General features: G+C 38.7%; 1 protein-coding gene and 1 non-coding gene across 15 annotated transcripts in view; both read left to right on the forward strand.

Moving 5' to 3' along the window:
- Positions 1 to 25,650, forward strand: part of R3hdm1 (R3H domain containing 1) — a 138,031-nt gene that overhangs the window by 80,139 nt on the left and 32,242 nt on the right. For 6 of the 14 annotated variants that reach the window (XM_006249694.5, NM_001134867.1, XM_006249690.5 and 3 more), the window contains 10 exons: positions 394 to 502; positions 598 to 693; positions 3,020 to 3,057; positions 3,141 to 3,191; positions 3,292 to 3,518; positions 5,751 to 6,005; positions 8,047 to 8,198; positions 11,950 to 12,051; positions 14,744 to 15,034; positions 18,197 to 18,320. In XM_006249694.5, coding sequence (XP_006249756.1) covers positions 394 to 502; positions 598 to 693; positions 3,020 to 3,057; positions 3,141 to 3,191; positions 3,292 to 3,518; positions 5,751 to 6,005; positions 8,047 to 8,198; positions 11,950 to 12,051; positions 14,744 to 15,034; positions 18,197 to 18,320 — 1,445 coding nt within the window. The remainder of the gene's footprint in view (positions 1 to 393; positions 503 to 597; positions 694 to 3,019; positions 3,058 to 3,140; positions 3,192 to 3,291; positions 3,519 to 5,750; positions 6,006 to 8,046; positions 8,199 to 11,949; positions 12,052 to 14,743; positions 15,035 to 18,196; positions 18,321 to 25,650) is intronic. The other 8 variants (XM_008769459.3, XM_063272280.1, XM_008769460.4 and 5 more) reach the window with 5 other exon arrangements.
- Positions 23,465 to 23,546, forward strand: Mir128-1 (microRNA 128-1). Its single transcript, NR_031873.1, has one exon. It is a non-coding gene; the product is annotated as a microRNA 128-1 (primary transcript).

The following is a 25,650-nucleotide window of genomic DNA, read 5'->3' on the forward strand; positions in this document are numbered from 1 at the left end:
GGGTTTCCTGCAGTGACAGATTTCTGCTGAGGGCTCTTTGATCACCAGTTCATTTCGTCTTTAGAAAAACCCTATTGGGTAGATAAAGTATATAGTTCCCATCTCATACGTGAGAAAATAGGAAGGAAGAGCATATTTAAAGCTAGTACTGTGTTAAAAAGCTAGACTTCAACCCAAACAGTCTGATGCCAAAGCCCGTGCTAGTTTTAATAAGGCCTCTTTAGAATAATGCTTCCTCACGGGAATCTTACCATGATAAAGTGAGATAATAGTAGTGTGTCTGAAGCAGCACTCATAAATTAACACTTTTATTACCTTGCATATCATATTTTTCACTTATGTAACTATTGTACATTAAATTTGTTGTTCCTTTGTTTTGTTTCTGTTTTTCAGACCTGATCAGAAATTTAATGAGCATATTAAGGATGACAGAGGTGAAGACTTTCAGAAACGTTACATCCTTAAGAGAGATAACTCTAGCTTTGACAAAGACGATAGCCAGGTAATCGTGAGAAAAATGTAACGTTATTTTAAATGCAACCTTTAAGTGCACCAATAGTTCATTTTCCTAATAATCAGTTGTTTTTCCCTCTGTAGATGAGAATACGTTTAAAAGATGACAGGAGAAGCAAATCCATAGAAGAAAGAGAAGAAGAGTACCAGAGAGCTAGAGACAGGATATTCTCCCAAGACGTACGTGCCAGCTCACCCTTAGGACTTTGTGTGCTCTGTGATGTAGCCCCAGATAGTATCGCTCATAATACTTAAAACCGTATTGGTTCATACACATCAGGCCATGTTTTTGAAGTAGGTGTTCTGTTCATCTGAATTTGATAGTACATTGGAACAAGAGAATGAAGTTTTACCAAAACTGTACAGAGGTAGACCACAGGCGGCAAGAGAGCATGGGAATAAGTTGCTATTTGTGTTACTTTTTAAAGCTTGTGACAAACAGGGTTTTTATAACATTGTTAACTTAAATCTTACTTTGTAGTGAACTTACAACTTGTGTCTTATAAAATAAAGTGAGTTCATCTTTTAGATTAATAGTATTATCTGCTTTCTCAGTGATGAGGCTTAGAGACATCTGCATGACTAATTGTTTTACGCCTATTTGGCTTTGCCAACATTGATATGCACCTGTTCTTTGCAGTAGTTAGTGCTTTTCAAGGATATAATGTAAAGGAATATAATGTATGATTTCCCTAACACAGAAAGAGGTGTCCCCTTTGTTGAAAGCAAAACAATAAATAATACTGCTATGCTGGACACTAAAGACCATGTACACGGACAGTCATAGTCCACTAAATGACCCTTTCTGGTCAGCATGATCATAATTGTATTTTACAGATAGAAAAACTGAGGCGAGAGAAAGCTATACAAAGAATGAGTAGACCTAGAAAATGGCTGCGTAGGGACTTTAATACTGGTCTGCTGAACTCAGCATCTATATTAGAGAAGTGTTTCCTTCAATGTTCTATAAACTAGATGGCATTCTGCCATTGACAAGTTGTGTGAATCACAGAGACGCATGAAGGTGTAATAGAGTCACAGCAGAGAGAAGCACTACAGAGTCAGACTAGAAAGGGCCTGGAGAGTAAGCTGCTGAGAGTACCAAGTTCACGTTGGAAAGCAGTGCTTTCGAGGCTCTCGAGGAAGGGAAAACTTGAAATACAAAGAACTGAATGCTAGAGCGCTGAGGTAGGAGTGAGTGGGCAGGTGGGGGAGCACCCTCATAGAGGTGGGGGGAGGAGGCTTATGGAGGGGAACCTGGGAAGGGGGATAACATTTGAAATGTAAATAAATAAAATATCCAATAAAAAAAAAGTGAAAAAAAAAAAACCTGAATGTTTTAGAGTAGCCAACATAGTATCTGACATAGCTGGCAGATGCCATAAGTAAGGGGGCTTCAGACTGGAGAAATACTCAGGAATGTGGTGCCGTGGCTCTAAACCTTTGATCTGGTAGCTGAAATTCAGGTGCAGTTGTTTTTGTCTTACATCAGAAGGCCGTGTGATCCATATTTAAGCATCGTGAGCCATGCATTTGTATGTGCTGAAAGTGACTCTGGTCTGACGGCCGCTGTAGTACATGAGTGTGGTTATGTTCCGGTCAGTCTCTATTTATAAAGACAGGTGGTTGACCATTTGTTCCTGACCCTTGTGTCAAGGAGTCATGAAAGCTGGGAGAATTAGAATTTGGAGAGCTTGCTTTGGTTTCTGCTCTATAAAGTGAAGGAATAGGACAAAACTTGGTAACTATGGAACTCTTTAGAAGACTGTTGCTGTGATACAAACAGAAGTGACCATTACCTGACTTGGTTTGGCAGCACAGCAGGAATTCGACTACAAGTCCTTACCACCTGTTTGCTTACTCTCTGCTTTACCCATATGTTCTGTGTTAGCACGGCCACAAATAGAAATAGTCCCTGTGGGGCAGTGAACAGATCAGTTTTTATTCTTTGATTTGCTCATTTATGTTTGTGACTGTGTGTATACGTGTGAGAAAGAAGGTCAGAAGACAGCTTCTAGGAGTTGGTTCCTGACCTTCACCTTGTGCGGCATAGGGCTTGGCCTCACTCAGGGCTCCAGGCTTGGCATCGGGTGCTTTTACCTGCCAACTTTCCAGTCCCTTCATTAGCTTTTAGTCACCACTAATCAAATCTTCGTGAATTAGCTAGAATCTATCAGCATTAAATATGTTAATAAAATGTAATTAATATAACAGGTCATCTGTTTTAAGAAGGCTATTGAAATTTCAAATTAATTTGAAAGTGCCTGACTTCTAAGATATGTCTATTAAAAATAATCATAGTGTCTCCAAGCCATGAAAAATTGAATCTTTTGAAAGGAATATTCTTATATTTTTAGTTGTACACCTAGCCTTTAGCCTCTAAGCCATTGCTCTCACCCTTAGAAATATACTCTTAAAGTTACTATATATGACTTCTTTGTTGTTGTTACCATTGATGTACAGATGACATTGTATATTTGACAAACTTGTTACCTTTTCTTTCCAGTCCCTGTGTTCCCAAGAAAACTACATTATTGACAAAAGGTAAGAAAAAAATTAATATCTATTCTAGTTATTATCTGGTTGATGCTAATAAGAATTAAAATGTTTTATTAAAATGCCAACAGAATTCCAGATGAGGACACTATTGGTACCCAGCAGAGGCGCCAGATATTTAGGTATAGAAGCATGTTTTCCAGCCAATGTTTAAAAATTAGTTTTTTCTCTTCCTGCCCATTCCCCCAATTAACTTTTCAATGTTTTATTTCTAAATTACAGAGTTAATAAAGATGCTTCAGGGCGATCAACAAACAGCCATCAGAGCAGCACTGAAAATGAGTTGAAATACTCAGAGCCACGACCCTGGAGCAGCACAGATTCAGACAGCTCCCTCCGAAACCTGAAACCCGCTGTAACCAAAGCCAGCAGCTTTAGCGGAATCTCGGTCCTGACAAGAGGTGATAGTTCTGGAAGCAGCAAAAGCATAGGCAGGCTTTCAAAAACAGGTATAAGTGTCTACTTAGAACTGTGCAGTCACAGTGTTCCTCTGCCTGAAGTCTTAGCTCCTTATCACATGGTTCTAATTATCCCACAATACAAAGTTACCTTCAGCTCTGTAGACACCTACAGAGCAGAGGAGAGATTGCCATCCTGACACTAGGACTCATTTTGACCTGGAGATAGAATCATAAACTGAAGTGCATCTCCTTGTCTGCTGCTTTGTAAACTTAATGTGATTAGGAGGTGACTGGACACCCTTCGATGCTCATTTCTGGTTGGAAAGCATTGCTTCTCGCCTAGGATTGCATAATGTTAGATGCATCTCATGCTGTCGGATATTGGTTGCGTTTTTCATGACTTATCCTATAAGAAATGAATAAAATTTTGAGAAAATTTTAAGACCAAAGAAAAATAATAAAACAACTACTATAAATAGAAATTTAAATAATCTGCTGGTTCTTTTGGCTGCTGTACTTGAGTTGCATTGGTCATAGCAACTTCTCTCGTTATTCACTACGGAGCAGAGCGTACAGAATCTCATGTGTCTTTTAGGACTTTTGTTTATCTATTTTTTTTAATCTCAAAATAAACATGGAAGTCAGAAATGGCTATTTCTAGCCTGTTTGGATTAGGTTAAATATAAAATGAGTATTGTACAACTACATTTGGAAGGTATATTAAGGCAAAAATATTTTTTAATATTTTAATGCTTTAAATTTCTAATGTTTTTGAGTTGCATTCCCCTCTTAAAATATAAATCTATTGAAAATGTCTTAGTTGATATAATACTGCTAAAGTCAGTAAATTTTATGTTTTTAAAATTTGTGTACTTATCCGTGTACACTGTAATTTGGTCATAACCAAAGGAAAATAAATATTTTGAGAAGTCATTTAGAGAGTGCAAGATTCATCTGCCTTTGCCTCCCAGATACTGGAGGTAAAGATGTGTACAACACCATGCCTGGCCTAAAATAACATTTTAATAACTTGATTGTTCAGCCAATCAGTACAGTACACTTTCCATACACACACACACACACACACACACACACACACACACACACACACACACAATAATAATAATAATAATAATAATAATAATAATTGAAAAAGTAACTTTTGTTATTTTATCATAAGAGACAGTAGAATGTTTTAGTCATTTAATAGGTAAAACTGATAATGTTTTCCCATGTTGATGCACGCCCTTAATCTTCGTACTCAGGAGGCAGAAGCAGGTGGTTCTCTGAGTTCTAGGACAACTGAGGCTACCCAAAAAAATCCTGTCTCAGAAAAAAAGATAAAAGATAAATGATAGAGTTGAAGTGTCATTTTAATGTGACTTAGAATAAAGGCTTTGTTCAGAAGGCAGTCTGTATAGAGTGTCATAATTACTCATTAAAACCTTTTTCCCAGAGTCAGCCCCTGTCGTTACAACCTAATTAACTGCAAGTACGATCTGAACCTGTACGGTTCATTGTTTCATTGTCCACCTTCAGTCTTTATGCTTTCAAAGTTAGTGACAGCTGCAGTCCCTGTGAGATAGACTGTAGTCGAGAGCAATCAAATTCAGCCATGAAATTAAATGAAATATGGTAAATAAATTTTAAGCTGGTGTTAACATAAATATATGAAATATTTTTGATACTATTTCTGTCACTAGGTAAAGGGGGAAAAGATAGTTGAGTTTACATTATAGGAAGATGCTAGTTATAAACTGAGATGAAATTCTGTAGTGAAACTTGGCAGTTGCTTCTTTTAAAGGATAATTTATCTTTTTTATTGTTTCTCATGCCATGCTTAATCTTTGTGTCCTTATAGCTAAGTATTTCTGAAACGTCAGGTTTTAGGCATTTTGCCGTGCCACGTTCTTTTACTTGGGGAATTTGTTACCTGTATATTCCTGTTAATTTAAACGCTGACATGTATGTAACCTGTCCTTTTGAGTGTCAGTAATATGTTTCTTTGGCTGTCTGGCTGGGGTTACTGTAATCTTGGTAATTGCATGCTTTAGCTATGACTTTTCTGACAACTTCTGTGCTGCTGTTTGGTATATTAAAATTATGTTTAGGAGAATAAGCTAAAAAGAAGCACTATGCAGGAAATTGTAGTAGCCATTGCTGTCACATTGTAACTGCATATGGCATAATGTGAACTGTACTGTTACTAGGTTTTTAAACTTGTGTCTTTATATGAAGTTTCTCTGTTTAATTCCATGTTTTCCATTACTCTTCCCCTAGGATCTGAGTCTTCAGGTAGTGTAGGGTCCTCTACAGGCTCTCTCTCTCACACCCAGCAGCCTCTGCCAGGCTCAGCTCTTAGCCAGTCTTCTCATGGCGCACCTGTCATCTACCCGGCAGCCAGCAATCACAGTTCTCTTTCCTTTGATGGGGGCCTCAATGGTCAAGGTGCATCTCCTAGCACTAGCTTCCTTTTGCTTCCCTTGGAAGCGACTGGCATACCACCTGGCAGTATTCTGATCAACCCACAAACAGGTGGGTATCCAGACAATTTATTGTAGTTGACTTAGCAGGAAATATCTGAAAATTGGGATACTTTAAAAAATGTATTATTTAAATGTACATATGCTGATAGCTTTTTAATATTGATAAATAATTTGTCTTTGTCCTGAAAACTTTAATACAAGTGTTTAGGCTGCAAAATGTTAAACATTTTATTATATGACAGTTTTCCCCATGTGCCATCTATGATGTGTAACTAAGTAAGAACTTGACTATAATAAAACAACAGTTCATTCCATTAAAGTGAATCAATACCTTTGCGAGAACTTTTATGTGGTATATCATTTTATTTTGTGGTAAATAATATCTACTGTATGAAGAAGAACCAAGTGGAAAAAAACTTCTAATGTCTTTGAGAATGTGGTAATTACTTTCGTTGGTGGTGGTTCATGACAGGGTTTCTCTATGTGTGCTTCTGACTGTCCTGAATCTTGCTCTGTAGACCAGACTGACCTTGAACTCAGAGAGCCACCTGCCTCTGCCTCCCCTGGGATTAAGGCATGTGTCACCACCTCCCAGCTTGGTGATTGCTTTCTATTTAAGAAAATCTGAACCACATTTCTTTAAAAAAAACAAAACACGGTAGTTGTTATAAATTAATATTGATAGTATATGTTCTTAGACCTTGACATTAACTAATGATAATGAATGTTATTACACATTTACTTTTAACCATATACAATTTGATAGTGTATTGGTCCAGACTCTACTGTGTTTGTTACAAGCAAAATATTTCTAAAGGGCTAGAGAGATGACTGAGTCATTTAAAATCTCTCACTTCTCTTTCTGAGGACCCAGGTTCAGTTCCTGGCACCTACATGGCAGCTCATGGTTTAAATTCTTCATTCATGACCCTTTTTTTGCCACTTTTAGGTGAGAGAAATCCTCATTTAAAGTAGGGAAATTGAAATACATAGCTATACACAAGGTTTTCATGTAATATTTTACTGTGCATAATCTATTACCATTAAACTGATTTCATAATTGCACATTTAAAGCTGTCAGTTACTTACATTTTCAACCTGTTTTTTGTTTGTTTGTCTTGTCTTCTTGTTTTGTGGGGGTTTTTTTTGTTTGTTTTGTTTATTTAGTTTTGATTTTTCAAGACAGAGTTTCTCTGTGTAGCCCAGGCTGCCCTAGAGCTCAGTCTGAAGACTGTACACTCAGTGCCTCCTAAGTGCTGAGATTAAAGGCATGCACCACTTCCCAGCTTCAGCCTGTCTTTTTTAAAGCGACATATGTTCAGTGTGGCCTATAACCTAGATTATTTACCACCTCCTTGAAAATGTGTGAATGCTTTCCTGATATCTTGGAGTCAGGCATTTTCTGTTTGAGCTGAAATGCATACCAGCCCTGATGCCCATGGGGAAGCTAGACAGAGGTGGGAGTCTTTTGAACGTTGTTGACCCTTTCCTTTTGTTACAGTGGCTGAACCACTGTCCTGTGATTGAATACCTGGAGCTGAATGAGATTTGGAACTCACAACTTTCCAGAAAATATTTTTAAACATTTTCATTTCTAGTGTTTGAATGTTTTTGGTTGCACATGTATTTACACGCCATGTGACTGCAGTATCTACAGGAAGCAGAAGAGGGCATCAGATCCCCCAGACCTAGAGTTAACAGAGGGTTGCGAGTTGCCTTGTGGGTGATAGACTCCAAACTTGGGTCCTTAGGAAGGGCAGCCAGTCCTCTTAATTGCTAAGCTATCTCTCTCCAGTCCCTCAAAAAATATTTTGATTATTCACTTAGCTCAGACGGGTCTGAAACAATACCACGTCTTCCAAATAAGTAACACTTGCATATTTATACTAAATGAAAAAGATAAAGGTTCTTAATAGCTTTATTTCAAATCACTATGGTACTTCCCAAGCTAAGAAAAGCTTTTGTCTTAAGAAACTGACAGTTTTAAAATTGTGCATAAGAGATTTATGAATGTGTATTATAAATCAGTAGTGAGTTTTATTATCAGTCCTGTTGTACATTGACTTTTTCCTCTTTTTTCAACTTTTCAGGTCAGCCCTTCATAAACCCAGATGGAAGTCCAGTTGTGTACAATCCTCCCATGACTCAACAGTCAGTTCGAACCCAAGTGCCTGGTCCTCCACAGCCACCTCTGCCACCCCCACCACCTCAGCAGCCAGCAGCCAGCCACATGTTCTCACAGGTGCACAAACCCATGATTCTGTAATGCTAAGCCCCCCCCCTGCCTTTGCATATGTAGGGCTAATGACTGAGTAGCCAGGTAAGTATCTCTTATGCTTTAATACTCTGTTCCTGGTGATGTTCCACTCAGTAGTCACAGGAAGAAAATGTTAAGAACAAATATTTACAGCTAAAAAATACTGAGGATATATTAGAAGAGAGGGAGTGATACTATCTCGGGGCCTGACCAGTATTTGATCCCTATTTTACAGTAAGACGTAGACAAGAGTAAGAGTAAAAGCAAAGGCTGCTCACTGGCCCAGTGAGCAAAGTGAGTTATTAAAACTGAATTAATCCAACAGAAGAAACTGTACTGGGTTGCTCAAGCCACGCAGAATACTCCTTTCTATTGCAAGGGTAGAGTGGGCTGGGTTCTGAGGGTCCAGTGTCTGTCTGTGTGTGTGTGTGTATATGCAACACGAATGTACAGATCAAAGAACAACTTACAGGAGCTGATTCGTCCACCATGTGTGTCTCGGACATACAGGACATACAGGACATACAGGACATACAGGAGATACTCAGGTTGTCAGCAAATATTTTTACCCAGGAAACTCCGTCTCTCAGGCTCCTGAGTTTTTTGTTTTATTTTGTTTTGTTTTTTAAATAGGTCACACTATATTATAGCTGGCCTGGAACTTGCAGTGTAGATCAAGCTGACCTAGAGCTCACTGAGGTCTGCCTGCCTATGCTTTGCAAGTGCTGGCATTCCAGGTGTGCATCACCATGCTTGGCTTTAAAAGCTTTCTTAATCACATCTTGAATTTATATAAGTAATTTAGAGTTTACGCAGACATATCTATATTGCCTTTTTGTTCCTTAATAATCTGTTATCTATGTTTAGAGAGTGATAATATCTGTATAATTCCTACATTCGTGCCAAATTTAAAGGCCGTGTAGCACTCGTATGCCTTTTCTTTTCGATAAAAGATCATGTAAATATTCTACCGGTGGATCTCCTTTAGTCTGATTTCTCCTAAGAGACGTGCACTGATAAGCTTGGGCAGAAGAAACTGCCTCTCATTTTCTTACAAGATGCGTCATCTGTTTAAGGTGTCTTGTGTGATGAAGGACGTATGTAAGTAGTGAGTTACACTTCCAGATAATGTGAGAGTAGGAAAAGCAGTTGGTTGCTGTCTCAGGGTAAGATTCTTGGCTGGGCAAGAAATTGTTTTCTTTTGCTTTGCTTTGATGCCTAAAGTAGGGCTTAAAACGTTTTAGGCAAACTTATAAGACCATACAAAAACGTCCATGTACCTAGAGGAGATGGCGTAGAGCTCTGCCGAGTGCTCTGCGTGACCTTCCCAGCCCTACCCAAAGCTACAAAGCATGCTTCCTCGTCCTTCTCTGCCTTGACATCATTGAGTTTCTTTCCTCTGCTGTTGTGAGCTGTCTTTACACTGCTGTGTGTTTCACCAGGAGCTTTATAGGACTGACTTCCAATGTGACTTAACTTGATGGAAATAAGGTTAGTACAGGTTTTAAAATTTTCAAGGATTTGTTTATAGTTATGTGACTCAGATTATTGTTTCCTAGGAATACTTTTGCCTATCGATTCTCAGACCTGTGGTTAAGATAAAGTTTAGAAATAACATTGTTCCATGTAGTTCTGAGACTATCCTAGATGGAGGTGTAGAGAGTGTAGTTTGGAAGCAAGCATTCGAGCTGAATTCCAGGTCTTGAGGTAAATATCCAATTCTCTGATTAACTTAACTTATACATTTTAAAAAAGGTTGCAGCTAGATGCTCTCAGAAACAAAAACTCACTGAATGAATGATATCCTATTACTATCTTTTGCATATTCTGAGATAAATGATTTGTACAATTTCACATTAACCAAACAATGTAAATTTGTGAATTCCAAAAACCCCTTCAGGAGTGCTGTATTTCCTGAACATAGAGCGTAAAACCAATCACTATGTGGATGTTCAAGTAGAAAGAAGGAAACGCTAAGACTTTCCCTTCTTTATTTGCTATCAGGATTTTACTTCGTTCTCTGCCATTTTGCACTCGGGGAGACATTCATTCATACCATAGGGGCTCATCTTGTACTCTTTCCCTTCTCCAGCATCTACGTTTTTTGCACATCTGACAACTTGAGTAGGTCAGATCAACTGATAAGGGTTATATCTTATTGTTTATGTGTTTAGTGCATCTAGTAGCCAGTAGTAGGATTTCTAGCCACTTGACCAGGTTAGCATGATTCAAGCTGTCCTCAGCTAGATGATTGGTAGCTGAGAGGTTTGTCAGGGACCATCAGCAACTCTCCAGATCATTCAGCTTTTACTTCCTGTCTGCTCGTTTTCATCTTCTTGTGTTGGACTCTAAACTGACCTAACATTTTGCACTTTAGATTATTCTGTTGATTTTGTTGTAAAGAGTAAGTAATCATTGTAAATCTCGGTTGTCATAAACATTTCTCTTTATTCATTCCCTGCACACTCCTACTTCATTCCTTGCATTTTGAAATTATTCTTTTCAGCAACATTAGCCAGTGCAGGATTCATTTGTGAATATACAGTTTAACCAAAAGAGTATTTTTTTTCCTTTTTTTTTTTTTTTTTTTTTTCGGAGCTGGGGACCGAACCCAGGGCCTTGCGCTTGCTAGGCAAGCGCTCTACCACTGAGCTAAATCCCCAGCCCCATCCAAAAGCGTATTTATCAGATCAGAATTATCTGAATCCTTCATCTGCTTGCTTTACCTGGCACAGTAAGAATCACTTAATCTCTCTTCATCTGTGTTTTCATCTATAAAGTAGATTACAGTGAATTTTTAGTACCTTTGGAAAGCATTTTTCCTCACCTTGAAACAAAAAGTGTTTGGATGAAGAGCTAGAGTATCTAGTTTCTCAGTTCCTACCATGACTTCTCCTAATAAAAATACATTTAGCATTTAGCCACAAGGAAAAGATTTTATTTTTCCTAGACAAACAATGTATGTTTGTGTAAGTAGATGTGTTTTGGTCCTAGTGTGGTTATTAAGATTTACTTATTTTATGTGCGTGTGTATTTAAGTTGCCTGGAAGAAAATAAACGCACACACCCCATGTGAGTGCACGATGCCTGTGGAGGTAAAAGAGGGTATGGGATTCTCTCGTATTGGAGTTACAGATGGTTGTGAGCTACCAAGAAGGATCTGGGGACTGAACCTGGGTCCTCTGCCAGAGTACATGCTCTTAACCACTGAAGACATCTCTCCAGTCACTGAGCTGGTTATCCTTAGAGTTTTTTCACACAATGGTGAAGTTTTAGGCGCATTGTCCCTGAGAATTTAAACATGGTTTATCAAATAAAAGGATTGGTACAGCTGTCTAAATTTATAAGGTTTTTATTTATAATTTAGTAATATAGAGCAGCTTAAACATAGGACAGCCTCTTCATAAAAATCAGAAAATAAGATAAGAAATTTTGTTTTTACTGACATAACTCAGATAATAGGGTTTCAAATCGCTAATGATGTTTCTCTTAGTATACAAAAAAGTTACATTTATTGGCATAGAAGTTGTTATTCTCATTATGAAATCAACTTGAACCTAGGTTTATTCTTAGTGTTTTGAGTTCTTCATTTGATACTGTTTTTCTTGTTGAATCTCTTATATTTTTTATGACTTTATAAATGTAAACCGGTTACCTCAAAGTGTAAATTTCCATGCTATGGACTTCTTGTAACATTTTCTTCTAACATTAACTGTTTGCCCCCTGTTATTCCTAGCCTGTTGGTCCTCTGCAGTCCTCTTCTCAGCCTGTTGAGTGCTCTCCAGCCCCCTACCCATCCCCGCTCCTGCCAGTCTCACCCACCCAGCAGTACTCTGTGGTACTGTATCTCTTTTCGTCTCATTGGTACTATGGCATTGTGTGATGAGTGCTTCAGACTGTGGTCAGTGTAATTTGCTCTTTTCAGCTCTTTCTTACATAGGTAACAAAGGTGTTTTCTAATCCGTATTAAAAATAATTTATTCCTTTCATAAGACAGTGGTTCTATCAACTTATCATAGTAACTGTAAAGGACTTAACATTATTCCTATTTTTTTAAAGGGGGAATTTTTAGGATGAGTGTTCTGAACTAAATATTCTCAGATATTTTAGTTTGTTTTTTTTTAAATTGAAGTCAGTTTTGAGTCTGTGTAGTCCTGGAATAGCAGTATTATAGAGTTCTGATTAAAACACTGTGACATTAAAACACCAGCAAGGTGGGAGGAAAGAGTTTATTTCATCTTCCTACCCTCAGGGCTCAGACTCTAACTCTGTGGGCAACCAGGACATGAACTCAAGGTGAGAAGCTGTAAGCAGGACCTGAAGCAGAGGCCGTGCAGGGTGCTGCTCACCAGCTTGACCCTCAGCCCATTGGTGGGCTGCCCTCACCACTCACAGTGGGCTGGCCCCTCTGACATCAGTCACTGTTTAAGAAAACTTACCACAGTCTTGCCCACAAGTTAGTCTTTTTGAGGCATTTCCTTAATTGAGAGTCCCTCTTCCCACATCCCTAATTTGTTTTGTGCTAACCTAAATCTAGCCAGAACAAGCAGCTTTCCTCTTAAGTGCTGATTGGGTAGAGTAGGTCAGAACCAGTTACTTTAGATGGATTGCAGCATGTAGCTACAGAGGACTTCCTCTGATTTTATCAAAGATCACCTGACACTTAATCTCTCACTATAATACCCTTAATCCAAAGTCTGTCCTGAATTATACCTGTCAGTGTCTGTAAGATCAGGCCCACACTGCAAGTAATTAGCTTTGTGGAAACACTGTATCTTTTTCCATAGCTCCATACATGAACTAGCTTCTACATAAAAACGTTGCTTTTTTTAAAATGAACTTCCTGACAGCTTGCTTGCTTTTACTAGGGATGGTCTTTGTTGACCTATCCTATGTTGAAACTATACTTCAAATCAGATTACAAACTGTAGCAGAAAAATCATCCTCGATGCTTTTTGTTGTTCTGTTGAGGATGCTTTGATTTTGATTTGAGGCAACAATATTTAACAGCTTCATCTCTCAATGATTTTATGAAATAACAGCCTACAAGAAAGAGAAACATGGGGCTAGAGAGAGATGGCCCTGTGGTTGAGAGTACTGGCTGCTCTTCCAGAGGACCGGAGTTCAATCGCAGCACCCATGTGGTAGCCCATGACTGTCTGTAACTTCAGTTCTAGGGGAATCTGACACCCTCACACCAGATGCATGTGAAATAAAATTAAATTATTAAAAAGGAAGGGCTGGAGAGATGGCTCAGCAGTTAAGAGCACTGACTGCTCTTCCAGAGGTCCTGAGTTCAAATCCCAACAACCACATGGTGGCTCACAACCATCTGTAATGGGATCAGATGCCCTCTTCTGGTGTGTGTGTGAAGACAGCTACACTGTACTCATATAAATAAATCTTAAAAAAAGAAGAAGAAGAAGAAGAAGAAGAAGAAGAAGAAGAAGAAGAAGAAGAAGAAGAAGAAGAAGAAGAAGAAGAAAAGAGAAACCTTACCTTTTGTGAATGTCTCTTGTACTTATACTACTTTTTGTAAGAATATTTAGCCATGTTTCTTTGTAATTTAGAGCTAGGAGGTATTTTCATTTAAGAAACCATTTTCATGTTGTAAGTTTGTTGCTTCCTAAGAGCGGGCATTTCATCTTTACCCTATACTGTCATCTGAGTGACCAATAAGGGATAATGCTTAGTCTGTCAAGTTAGGAACTATATGTCATATGGCACATAAATTATAGCTTGGCTGGAGACCACCAGCTGCTCACCAATGATCCAGAAACAGGACACTTTGATCTTTAATAACAGACTGAGAAATTATGGCTAAATTATTTTTTGAGATGTTAAAAAAAAGGAATGATTAGTTAGATTTTGATGGTTGGAGATGCAGAAGAAAAGAGCTATTTAAAAGTAACTCCTTACAGAAAATACTAATTATGTAATATAAAAATGTTCAGGTTTGTTTCTGAACCCAAGTCAACATTTAAACTTTATTAAATATATATAGCTTTGTTTTTTAAACTAAAAAATGCACCCTAATCTTTTTCTCATGCTATGATTTCCATTAGGCATATTTTCTAAATAATATATAAATAATTATAACATATCTTCCCTCCTATATAGGAATTCTCATTTTCTTGAACCTGCTGTCTTAAATCTTACCTGTTTTTACATGCATATGATGTCCATGCATATACTGCCACACCTTACAAATAAATAAAGTATAGGATTGGGTAATATAGCTCAGCTAGTAGAGTGCTTGCCTCACATCAAATTGTCTTGGGTTCTATCTTAAGCACTGCATAGATTAGATGTTGTGATTTATGGCTCTTACCCAATACTCAGGAAGTGGAGACTTTAGGATCAGAGATTCAAGTAATTTTCAGCTATGTAGTAACTTTGAGGCTATTCTAGTAGAGATGAGACACTCAAAGTGGTGGGAGTGGGTTATAGGTGTGTATGTGTAGCACTTTGCATTGGTAAATTTGGCCCATGGATGAAAGGCTCACTGGTGGCCAACTTCTTTTCAACAGGATAACCTTGGCTCTCAGTTCAGCCACATGAGTCTTGCCCGCCAGCCATCAGCCGATGGTTCTGACCCTCATGCCACCATGTTCCAATCCACTGTTGTTCTTCAGTCTCCGCAGCAGTCTGGTTACATCGTGACGACAGCACCCCCACATCCTCCACCTCCTCCTCCACCACCTCCCCCTCCTCCTTCCCTACCACCTGGGCAGTCAGTCCCCACTGCCAGTTTCTCTGGGCATCCTGTCAGCCAGCCTGTGCTCCAGCAGCAGGGGTTTCTTCCTCAGCCCTCACCACAGGTACGTTGCTTTGTCATGGTCTTTTTCTCACAGGAGCCTCTAACTTGGGAACAGTTTGTGAGATAGTTTAAGTAAAGCCCATAGTTATCTCTGGAGATTGTCAGGTGCCTTGGGAGATATAAGATTTAGCTACAATTCAAAGTATATATTCTTTGGCTCTGAGAAGTGGTTTTTGTTTGATTTAATATCTTAGGAAAAGATAATAAGAGTATGTGTTAGTTAGAGTTACCATTACTGTGATGAAACACCATGATGAAACAAAAGCCCATTGGGGAGGAAAGGATTTATTTCATTTGGTTTACACTTCCACTTCATAAGCCATCATTGAAGGAAGTCAGGAAAGGAATTCAAAACAGGGCAGGGCAAGAACCTGGAGGCTGGAACTGATGCAGAGGTCAGGAGGGATGCTATTCCATTCACTGGCTTGTTCCCCCTGGCCTGCTCAGGTTGCAGAACCCGGGACTTCCTGCTGAGGAACAGCACCACCCACAGTGAGCTGGACCCTCCCTGCCTATCACTTGTTAAGAAAACGCCTCAAGGCTAGATGCTATGCAGGCACGTTCTCATTGAGGCTCCCTTCTATTCAGATGACTATCTGTGTCGAGATGACATCAAACTAGTCCACACAGTGTAATAGAACTGAGAAGTATACGGCAGCAGTTCAACAATAGAGCAGATAGTTGAACAGAAGTAACATCATACTGTCAGCTTTCAGTTCCTAAACAAATGTCTGTTCACTTCAATCTTAATTGTTCTCAGTATGTTTTATGTGGGTTTGGATGGCTTTTGTTGTTGTTTGCTTGCTTGCTTGTTCTGTAGGGGTTAGATTTGAGACACACTTCTCTATATAGAGCAGGGTGACCTCAAACTCAGAGATGTTTCTCTGCCTCCCAAGTGTGCACAACTAGGCCTGACTGTTTTGCCTAAATAGATAGTGTATATTTTATTTACATTTAATGATTTTAGTTGCTTCTATAAAAGGAACTGTTTTTAAATTTCACTTGTTTGTTTGTTCACAATAAAGGAAATTTGAGCATAGTAATCTTATATTCTGTGAGTTCTCTCCCTCTTCTGTTTAGCTATCCTTCTGCATTGAAACCTTCTCCCTTGGTGGTAGGAAGGAAGCTTAGACACTCAGGAAATAAGCAAGTCTGATTAGGCTCAGCACATCAGTGAAACTTAAAATTATCAAGAAGGTCCCCAAACAGAAGATTCACAAGGGCCTCCCTAAAGTCACAGCAGCATGTGCTTAGAGAGGTGCCTCTCCATGCTGAGTAACTGCCTCCAGTTGTTTAGGGGGTTCCGGTGATACAGTTTTCATTGTTGTCACGTGCACTGCAGTGAGATCTTCAGTAGTGCGATATCTGTCCTTTAGTCATCCAGTGACTCACTGGGTTAGCTAAGCTACAGTTGGTGACCTCACTTCTCTGGTCTGTTGTTGGTCCGTCCAGGGTGTCTTAGATGGATAGACGTGTGCCCACCTCTCCCCAGGTGGAGTGGAGTCACACAGCAGCTTTCCACAGAGTCTCATTTTCACAGAGGATTTAACTTCTTAGTGGGTTTTTCTTGTTTTGCCAGGTTGGTTTTTTGTTTGTTTGCATTGTGTTTTCAGGTTAGTTTGTCTTGGTTTTGCCTTTCCTTTAACAGCCATTATTAATCCAGCCAATCATTTTATACCTAGTAAGGAGATGCCCTACCATTAACTACTAGCTTTCTTATATCCTTTATCTTTTTTTTTTTTTTTTGAGTGAGATTTTTAGTTTTATAGAGTTCTTAGAATTGTGTATATGACAGATCATTTCTCCACCCAAGATCGTTTTTGGTGTCTTTTTTTTTCCCTTCACTACAACTAATCTATCTAGCTCAGATTAATTTTTTTAAAAATCTTAACACTAGGTGTGATGGCACATTACTTTAATGCCAACACTCAGGAGCAGATGCAGGTGAATCTCTGTGAGTTAATAATCAGACTAAACTATGTACAGCGTTCCAGATCAACCATGACTACATTGTAAGACCCTGTCTGGAAAAAGAAATGGGTAATATCTAAACACACTGTCTACGAGGTATTCTGGTCCTCTTCTTACTGTCTTCAAAGGCTTTCTTCATACCTAAGGTTTAGGTGGTAAAATGTTCCCCTGGGCACAGACACCTCACTGTTACTTGCTCTCTCTGTTTTAAACAGTTGTGGATCTCTGTGATGGTCTCTGCTGCAAAAAGAAGGCTTTTTGATGAGGGCTGCTATATTTATTTGACTGTATAAGGATAGAGTACAGTTTGAAATTATATTGGCTTGGGAAAACAGTAGTTATAGGTTCACACCAGGGTTTATAACCTCTCCAGCCACAGGCAAGGTGTATGTACCAAGCAAGTGTGAACTCTTTAATGTTGAGTGGGCGTTAAATCCAGTTAAACAGCGGTTGCTACCCCAAAGATAAAAGTGCTGGTTTTACGTCATGGAGGATACCTCGTCCCTCTGTCATTGTTGAGATCTGTAGTATTTAAAGGTAGGCTGAGCTGTGGATTGCTCTTCTTCATTGGCAGCTTGCATAACACCTTTTGATAATATGAGAGCTGATCCTCAGGAGGAGGCTTCCAGTCAGTTCCCCCAAGGGAACCTCAATTCCCCCAAGTCCTACATCTGAAGTATCCAGTGTCCATGAACAGTAGTGGCTTTCAGTAGTATTTCAGCCAAGTAAACGTGACTTTATTTAAAAAAAAAAAAAAAAAGAAAGAAAGAAAGAAATAGGAAACAAATTAACAGCTAAAAGTGATTGGCAAGCACAGTGGTAAATGTCTTTTGTTCTGTTGGTTTGGTTTGGGGTATTTTGTTTTGTTTGTTTGAGACAGGGTCTTTATTTAGCCCAGGCTGGCCTGGAAGTTAGTCTGCAGACTAAAGTGGCCTCGAACTCACAGAGATCCTCCTACCTCTGTCTCCAGAGTACTAAAATTAAAGGTATTTGTCACCATGCCCATGGGAATATATCCTTTTAAAGATACCTGAGATCTGGACTTTATATTTTTTCTATTTAAATTGACAAATTCAATTGGTTTAAAAAGGGTCGATATTACAATTACTGCTCACTGAATTCCTATGTGCCTCATAGAAAAATTACTTTTCCAAATAAAACTAATTGTTGTCCTCACTGCTTGTGATTATAGATGCCAGCCTGTTACTGTGCTCCAGGCCACTATCACTCCAGCCAACCTCAGTACCGCCCCATCCCTTCTGTCCATCACAGTTCACACCTAAACCAACCACTGCCACAGCCTGCACAGCACACAGGTGAGTCAGTGTCTGTGCCAAGGCTTTCAGCCGTGAGCGCCGTTTCCAATTTTACTTCATCCTTTACATTAAGATTCTATTGTGCTCAGTCTTTGAGGATCTCAGGTGTGTGTGTGTGTGTGTGTGTGTGTGTGTGTGTGTGTGTGTGTGTACACTTGAATGAAGAGTAGAAAGTCTTACCTTTCTCCAGAAAACTACCAGGCTGGAAACTGATGAGTAGCTGTTTTGTCCTCAGGCTCATGGTGGTAGTCCCTTTATAGAGGCATGTAAAGCAAGATGGCCTCCTGCTGTAACCAGAAGCAAAGTACAAGCCTTTTAAATGGATTTATTTGAACCTTAAATGTCAAAGATGGCTGAAGAACTGTATTCTTTTTCTTTTGTTTTTGGAAAAGGTTGTAGATTTTTTTTTTTTCCCAGAGAAATTTCTGCTGTCCTGGAATTCACTCTGTAGACCAGGTTGTCCTCAAATTCAGAGATCCACCTTTCTGCCTGCCAAGTGCTGGGATTAAAGGTGTCTTCCACCACCACCTGGCTTGATGAACTGTATTCTTATATATTTTTCTGTCTCTTTTTTGGTTTGATAATTATTTAGTGAAAAAGAAGCAAATAGAATCTAGTACTGTAAGTATAAAATTTATTAGAACTCAATCTTGTTTTCTTTTTGTCCTATTTTTTTTAAAGAATGTGTTGACGAACTCCAGTTTCCATTTTTAGATACTGTATTAAGGAATAGGTAATAATTTAGTAGATAGAGTGATTGCTTTACAAGTTTGAGCACCTGAGTTTGGTCCCCATCACTCACAAGCATAGTGTAATATGTGTCATTGTAGCATGGGCAGGGTAGAGACAGGTAGATCTCCAGGACTTGATTCCTAGCTGTCCTGGCCTAATTGGTGTACTCAGAGAACCAGTGAGAGGCCTGTTATAAGAAGACAAGGTGCACAGCGCTTGAGGAGTGACACCCAGAGGTGACTTCTGGTTTGTACACATGTGCACTCATACAAGCAATCCCACAGACACATATAAAGCTGCCTTACTAATCTTAATGACCTCGTTTCTGTTTCCATCCTGGGTGTGTCCTGTTACAAATGTTTAATGAGGTGTTTATCTAAAACCTGTGTTACATAAATTTAAAAATTGAAGTCAGATTTTATTATCGATTTCTGTAGAGCATTTTGAGCTCTTTGTCCTTGGTGGCAGTACAGATTCTGTGCAGAGACATTTCAGTCTGCACAGAGGAGTCTGCTGTGGCAGTACTGTCTGCTAACTCTTGAGAGTTACTTTTGGACTGGTCATTCCAGTGAAAGTGCTCTCTTCTTGCTTCTTATACAGTGTAGTCACCCCTCCCATTGCAGATTAGAGTCATAATTAGCACAGCTCACATCCAGGGTTGTGTCCTTAACCTGCTACACCTACCCCTGTAAGCGTTCTGTTCTTAGTCCTGGCTCTTTCCTGGGCACTGCCCTCCATTACGTAGCAACAGGTGCTTTTCCACAGGCTTTTGGGCATTGTCTGATTGTTTTAGCTAAACTACAATTTGATTTGTCTCAAATATGATTCCTTATAGTTACAGATTTGCCTGAAACCTAGTAATACAGCCCATGTTAAAGGATATAAACTGTATATTTTAAGTTCAGAAGATGTCAACGTTGTTCCTGGCTGCCGAGATGGCTCGTCAGCTAGAAGTGCTTACTGCACGAGCCTGACAGCCTGAATCTGATTCACTACTTCTGTAAAAGGTAGAGGGGAACAAACCACTTCCAAAAAGTTGTCCTGGGACTTCCACATAAGTGCTGTTACGGACACATAATATAACCTTTCCCCTCTTTATACACATGCACATGTATATAGTAATAACTTTTTTTTTTTAAAGATTTATTTATTTATTATATATAAGTACACTGTAGCTGTCTTCAGACACACCAGAAGAGGGCATCGGATCTCTTTACAGATGGTTGTGAGCCACCATGTGGTTGCTGGGAATTGAACTCATGACCTCTGGAAGAGCAGTCGGGTGCTCTTAACCGCTGAGCCATCTCTCCAGCCCAGTAATAACTTTTTAAAATGTTTTTAAGATTGTTTGGGAATATTCATCATATTATTGTTCATTTAATGTTACATAGACAATTGTAATATTTTAGTGAAAATGATATTCTAGCATATGCTTATGTTAGCACTCTGTGGGCTAAGGTTAGGAAGATCACATGGTTAAGGTATACTTGGGCTATATAACAGTACCATATGTCAAAATTAAAACAAAAAATAGTAAAGAAAGCATTTTCTGTGCTTTCTTGGGCCTGAAAATAATTGACTTTATATTATATATATATCTTTTTTTTTTAACCTTCTAAAAGTATAGCATCTGATCTGATTTGTTTTTATTTCTGTTTTTCCATCTATGGTTCTCGACATGGGACTTTGCATATTCTGGGCAGGTGTCTCCTGCCTGGCAATACCCCTTCCTGTGACAGAGCACTAATTTTATAAAACACCCCTTCCTGTGACAGATCACTAATTTTATAAGACATCCCTTCCTGTGACAGATAACTAATTTTATAAGAAGTAAGTTGAGTGCTGGGGCAATGGCGTAGAGCTTAAGAGCACTGGCTTCTCTTGTAGAGGACCCAGGTTCAATTCTTAACACCCACATGTGGTTCACCAACATCTCTAACTCCAGTTCCAGGGAATCCGAATTGCTCACCTGCCCTCCACAGACACCAAGCCCATACGTGTAGGCTTTTAAAACATTTATGTGCATAAAATATCTAAAAAACTTCAATAGAAAAAAGTATAACTCTTCTGTTAGCAAGCCTCGTTAATAAGGCAGCAAAGGTCCTCTGCTGTGTATTTTTGAAAGCTTTTAGTTTTGTCTTCTTTCTGGGGGGGAAATGATTTCTTACCATAATCAGTTTACAAAATGAAAACGTAATCACATGATGAGACTGAAGTGCTTAGTTCAGTTGCATCGCTGCACACAGATACCCCACTCAATTAAAAAAACTAATGCCAAGCGCTTGCCTAGGAAGCGCAAGGCCCTGGGTTCGGTCCCCAGCTCCAAAAAAAAGAACCAAAAAAAAAAAAAAAAAAAAAAAAAAAACTAATGCCAAACAGTCATATCCATATGGTGGAAAGTTATCCATTATTTGTGAAAGTTTAAGTGGTTTTTGCTATTAATTAAGATGAAAGAAGAGAACGGTAAACTAAAGTGCGTCTAGACAGCACAGATGCAGACCAGTCAGCAGCCCGTCCTCCAGTCAGCCCGTCCATCCTTCAGTAGTTTCTGACATGGTCTGACTCCTAGGTGTCAGATATAATAAATCACCGTGATGTGAACTTGTCTTTTCATTTATTTTTGTATTTGCCTAGTAATAGCTAGCGTTAAGTTCTTAGTTTTGCCTCATTCTGTTTGAGGCATAAAAGGAAAGTCCTCAAATACTCTGTTATGCCTGTAAGTATAATAGAAACATTCTCTTTATGGACATGTGCAGCAGGCAGAAGCAGTGATGTGTAGGAATTGTATTAGACTTTTTTTTTTTTTTTGGTTCTTTTTTTTTTTTCGGAGCTGGGAACCGAACCCAGGGCCTTGCGCTTCCTAGGCAAGCGCTCTACCACTGAGCCAAATCCCCAACCCTAGACTTTTTATAGAACAGGTGGGAATTCAAACTCTTTTAAACAAAGCTGTAATCTTAAGACTACAGTTTGCTAAATTTTTTATACCCAGACTTTATATCTAAATGCCAATATTAAAACAAAGAACTAGAAGATTAGGCAATTTCTGTGTTTTTGTTCTATTTAATGATTTCTGCCCCAATTTTTATATGTAAAGATAGTTTAAGTCTTAATGTATTTTCTTATGTTTCACCATTACAAATGACTAAAATTTAAACTTTACCACTTTTTTTTTTTTTTTTTTTTGGTTCTTATCAACCATGCTTATGTACCCAAAACGTGCTAACAACGGTTGCTATTCTCTTTGATTTCATAAAAAAACAAAAAGAAACTAATTATTCAGCCAAATAATGAAAAATTGCACCAAAGTTTTTAGCACGGCACTACTAATACCTAAATGCTTATATATGAATTTAAAGAACATTTCCCCTACATTCACAAACTCCTCTGAGTCAATTCTGAGATCATGCTGAGTATGGACTATGGAAATAAAGAATTTTCTGTTATTTTCCTCCGTGTACAACGAACTTTGGGAAATTCTTTTCAGTTAAACCGCTTTAGTGTTCTAAGCATATCTGTGCCAATGTACTGATCTCCTTGACAATAAATTTCCATATGCTGTGGGAGCCCAGTGGAGCAACATTAGTGTAGGGGAGTCTTGTCTTGTGTGGTGAATGTGAAATCACTGACTGTGCTCATGCAAAGTAAGATTAAGTCAGCCCATGTAAAAGACATTTATGGAAGTCTTGACTGAATGAAGCTTCCCAGACAATACAGTGTATAACATGAAAGAACAGCAGACTGTAAATCAGAATCCCAATGGCCCATGGTCTTTTTTTTTTTCCTGTTTTGAACCTTTAGTTTAGTTTATGTGTATGGATGTTTTGCCTTTGTTTATGTCTGTGCGTTACATCCATGCAGTGCCCAAGGAGGCTGGTAGAGGTAGATGATGTTGAGTCCCCTGAGCCTGAATTTACACACAGTTGTGAGCCTTCAGTGGATGCTGGGAATTGAACCCAGGCCCTCTTGCAAGAGCAGCCAGTGCTCTTTACTGAGCCATCTCTCCTGCCCCCACAGGCATTTTTTTTTTTTTTAACTAATAGTAGTTCTGTTAATTAAAGCCTGGGGCTTTCAGTTTGCTCACCCTCAGAATTAGGGTCTGTTATTTTATTGTCTACCCTCTGTGGACTCAAAAAAGGAAAGATCCTGTGCCCTTTTTAGTCATTTCTGGTTTACAGAGGTGAATATCAGAATTGACTTAAAATAGCTTAGTGTCTTACTATTATAGGGTATTATACAGTATAATCCATATGCTGTAAGAACTTTACAGAAATGGACCCAGAGGTAGTGACTATAGCAAAGACAGCTTTATAGCCCTGGCTCTTTGATACATAGCTGCTTTCATTCTTGGGCTCTTTGAAAAGTTTGCAGCTTCTCCTTATGTGATTATATCTTACAATAATGGGCCTTGTTCCTGAGCTGTTGGATTCGGGGCCGTAGCACTGTCTGAGAGGTTTACATTTCTCACAGTGAACCGGTCTCTTTTTCAGCTGCTTCCTGACTTCTTTTTACTCAGGGTATTAATATTTATTTATATTTTCCATTACCTATAATTGCCTTTTTAATTTTGCATCATTTGGCTTCATAAATTTATCCTTAAAAATTCAAAGTAGCTATTGCTTTCTCTTCTAAAGCATATTTGGATGGCAGATTCAGTTTGGTTTGCACTTACCGAACAAAGTTTAATGTCTTAAGCATGCCAAACTCATTAGTAGACATAATTTGTCTCTTTCCCTCTTTTTATGCAACTTTTTTTAGGGGCATAATTATTCATTAAAATATGGACCAAATGAACTGAAGATACCCACATGAATTTTAACCTGCTTGGGCCTTTACCAAGATACATAATTCAGTGTTTTCCCCAAAACCATTAACTATTGCATGCCTATGAGAACCAAAATAATTGTGAAACTGAATATGATTTTATCCAACTGGTAAATCCAAAGTATATCAGTGAATTACATGTTCAGTCTTATGCATTAAGGTTCATTACTAGCTGGCTGTGATAGCATATTGGTAAGCCACTCTGTATAAGGAACACTTTAGCATGAACAGGATTTGTGGTATGCAGAATATGGGCAGCCTTGTGGGCCACGTATTAGAAAGGACCTGGGAGTTAAGGGAAGCTAGAAATGTAACTGAGTTGGTAGGGTACTTTGCCTAACATACATGACACCACAGGGTCCATCTCCTGTACCACATACAAAAGTAACTAGAAGGTGAAAGGCAAGGAAGAATGTACACTATTTGGTGAGCAGAGGCAAATTATATTGACAAGAGATAGAGTTACATCACACAGGGACTATGAGCAGAAAACTGATCATTTCTCTATTGACAGCTCTTACCCATCTAGTAGGAACTTTGTAGTAGGTGGTGGCCTTATTTTACTTAGTGTTTTGCTGATTCTATGAGCATTTCTTGGTATCGCTTGAGCAGCTTAGATTTCAGAAAGTGTGTGAGTACAACTCCACCTATTTCCATTTCCCTCCATTAATCTGCTGCCTCTGAAATATGGAGCGTATGTATTTGGTAAGTACTTAACAGTTTTCTTGAGTTGTTTAGGATAGTTATTTAAATAACTAACAGCTGTAACTTCTCTGTGGCTCATTTTACTCAGATTGGTTTTTGCTGGCCTTTCTGTTGAGTTAAAAGATTGGCAGAGGTGAAAGACTAGTGAGGCTATGTTGGCAACTTTGTCTCTGTCCCGAGTACAAATGAGGGCAGTCTTTGGTTGGACTTGCTTGTACTCCAAATAGTACCTAGTTATAAATTTCAGAATCTTCTAAGTTTCCCTTATCCACACCTAGTTCATATGTAACTTAGATTCAGCAAAAATGCCTTTGAAGAGCTTAACTTCCTTCACAGTGCTTCCTTAGTACAAGTCCAGTCTTTTAAAAAAAGAATGTTAATACTGGTGAGGAAGTAAACTTAGACTCCTGGTGATGGCCATGTTGATGAAACATCTCTTCAGTTTGTGTGATTGTGGCTAACCTGTTTTGAAGGATGCTTTCCATTAACACAAATGCTAGTTCAGGTCACCTATGATAAAGGAAGTCTAGCTTTTTAGTCTAGATAGCACTTTTCTGCTGAGCACTGATTTTTCTTCTTGCTCTCTTCTGTTGAAATGAAGAGAGTTAAAAATAGAAGGCTCCGGGGCTGGGGATTTAGCTCAGTGGTAGAGCGCTTACCTAGGAAGCGCAAGGCCCTGGGTTCGGTCCCCAGCTCCGAAAAAAAAGAACCAAAAAAAAAAAAAAGAAGGTTCCTTGTAACTTCCAGGATTGTTCTTGAGCCAACAATTCAAACTGCTCTTATTCTCTCAGGTTGCAGAATTGTTGCTGCTCTCTTCAGAAAGTCCTGGAAGAAGTTGGATAATGTTGCAGCAGTATAGTCCGTTAACAAAGAATGGGAGTGCTAAACACCTGTATTGCTAACTGGATGTCAGTGAACTCTGCTGGAAACCTCTATAACTACTAGTGTCGCTTACTTTTCCAGTAATGCTTTCCCACCAGATTGACAAATTCTGTTAAAAGAAAACTTGCTTTTCTCTTTCTGGTTATTTCTATTTAAGTCACAGAGAAAATTTTAAAAAGTTGAAATTCTC

The sequence above is a fragment of the Rattus norvegicus genome, chromosome 13, assembly GCF_036323735.1.
Source record: "Rattus norvegicus strain BN/NHsdMcwi chromosome 13, GRCr8, whole genome shotgun sequence".
Taxonomy (NCBI): domain Eukaryota; kingdom Metazoa; phylum Chordata; class Mammalia; order Rodentia; family Muridae; genus Rattus; species Rattus norvegicus.